The sequence below is a fragment of the Camelina sativa genome, chromosome 10, assembly GCF_000633955.1.
Source record: "Camelina sativa cultivar DH55 chromosome 10, Cs, whole genome shotgun sequence".
NCBI lineage: Eukaryota > Viridiplantae > Streptophyta > Magnoliopsida > Brassicales > Brassicaceae > Camelina > Camelina sativa.
In genome coordinates, this window is record NC_025694.1 from 8,835,617 (window position 1) to 8,837,340 (window position 1,724).

General features: G+C 34.9%; 1 protein-coding gene across 2 annotated transcripts in view; it reads left to right on the forward strand.

Annotated features, from left to right (window-relative positions):
* LOC104718039 (methyl-CpG-binding domain-containing protein 1-like) overlaps positions 1–1,427 on the forward strand; it is a 2,278-nt gene extending 851 nt beyond the window's left edge. Inside the window, exons 1-3 of one of the 2 annotated variants that reach the window (XM_010435699.2) lie at positions 202–290; positions 400–457; positions 817–1,427. In XM_010435699.2, the coding sequence (XP_010434001.1) occupies positions 419–457; positions 817–1,269 (492 nt within the window). In that variant the 5' untranslated portion in view covers positions 202–290; positions 400–418 and the 3' untranslated portion in view covers positions 1,270–1,427. Of the gene's footprint in view, positions 1–201; positions 291–399; positions 458–816 lie in introns of those variants that run through there. The other variant, XM_019230876.1, reaches the window with a different exon arrangement.

Genomic DNA, 1,724 nt, shown 5'->3' on the forward strand with positions numbered 1-1,724 from the left:
AAAAAAAAAAAAAAACATTAATAATAAGACTTAATTAGGGGATTTGAGTAAGGAAAAAAATAGAAATCATAATTAAATTTTATCCCCATGTAATGAAAAAAATCCAACAAAAATCTACAGAAATGGTATGCTTAAGATTTTTAGCCAATAGTTTCAGGACAACTGTAATTTACAGTCTTACAAGATTACTTTCGTTATTTCTTCATATATACCACACAAACTGCATTACAGGTCTCTCATTACCCATGCTCTGAGATTTTTTTTTGGGAAATCTGAAATTGTTTTTCGAGGTATACACTTTTTTGAATCAATCTCGTTAGGGTTCTTCGTTATATTTGATTGATAGGGGATTTGATATTGAAGGTTTTGTGTGTGTTTTTTTCCTTTTTGTTATGGCAGTGAATTTGAAGAAGTGGAGATGGACGCTAGCTCATCAGCGAATCCAACAACCCTTAAGGTAACAACACCCCCACTAAACCAAAACCATTATCACTATTATGATTTCGGTTGTGTGTTTATCCGTTACATATAAACTTAAGGTCTTGGTCTCGTGTGTGTGTTTGGTCCTCTTTGCCTAATCAATGTGTTGTTATGTTGTGAAATGATTTTCTTGTTTCCGGTAGATAAGGGCACTCCTCCGGTTTCGAATTTTGTTATCTTTTTCATCGGTTCTTGTTCTCAAAGATGCTTTGTTAATATGTTTGGTCATGTTATATTGCTGTCTATTTTGTGGTTCCAACTAGATTTCGACATGTTGTAGCATGGTTCTTGTATGATTCTATTTAACCAAGTAGCTTGTGCTTTTGTGTTGTGCAGAGAAAAGGCAAAACTTCAGAGAGGGAGATGGGTATCTTTGCTGTGCAATGTGAGGAGTGCCACAAGTGGAGGCAGATTGATACGCAAGAAGCATACGAACAAATAAGACGTAGACTACTCGAGGACCAGTTTGTGTGTATGCAGAAAGAGGGTACTACCTGTGAAGATGCTGGAGACCTTGTGTACGACTCCTCCAGAGTATGGTCCGTTGACAAGCGTGGCTTGCCTGAGACACCAAGAGGGTTCAGGAGGAGCTTAGTTATGAGAAAGGACTACTCGAAAGTTGATGCTTACTACGTAACTCCTACTGGGAAGAAGTTGAAGATGTACTCTGAGATTGAAGACTTCCTTAAGGCCACTGATCCGGATTATGATAGTAGAATGCTTGAAGTTTTTAGCTTTACAGTCCCAAAAATAATGGAAAAAACTGTCCCCAAGCGAACCAAAGAGTAGAGAGAATGAGAGCAGTTCAGAGACAGAGCCACTTACAGTCTCTATGACCATGAACTAGAAATTCTGGAACTAAAAACTTCTTTGTGTTATGAATTATTGTCTCTTGTCTTGTGTATTAAGATTTGAACCCTTTATGGAATTTTTGTCTTATTATTTTCTTTTTGGTGAAAAGAAATATCTCAAGCTTCTTCTTTACAGAGCAAACATGTTCCTTTTGATTTTTTTTTTCCTTCACTAATATACATTTCATATACCAGCAGTTTTGCACACCAAAAACATTGATAATATAAACATAGAGACATGAATGATTATTAGCTTTTAAGTGGTTTTTGGTTTTTGATTTGTTTTTTGTTTTTGGGTTTAAGTTATAGTAATTAACTTTACAATCAATAATTAAACAATCTTAAACTCAAAAATAAAACATAACTCTTGTTGAAAAAAAAATCACAAAAACT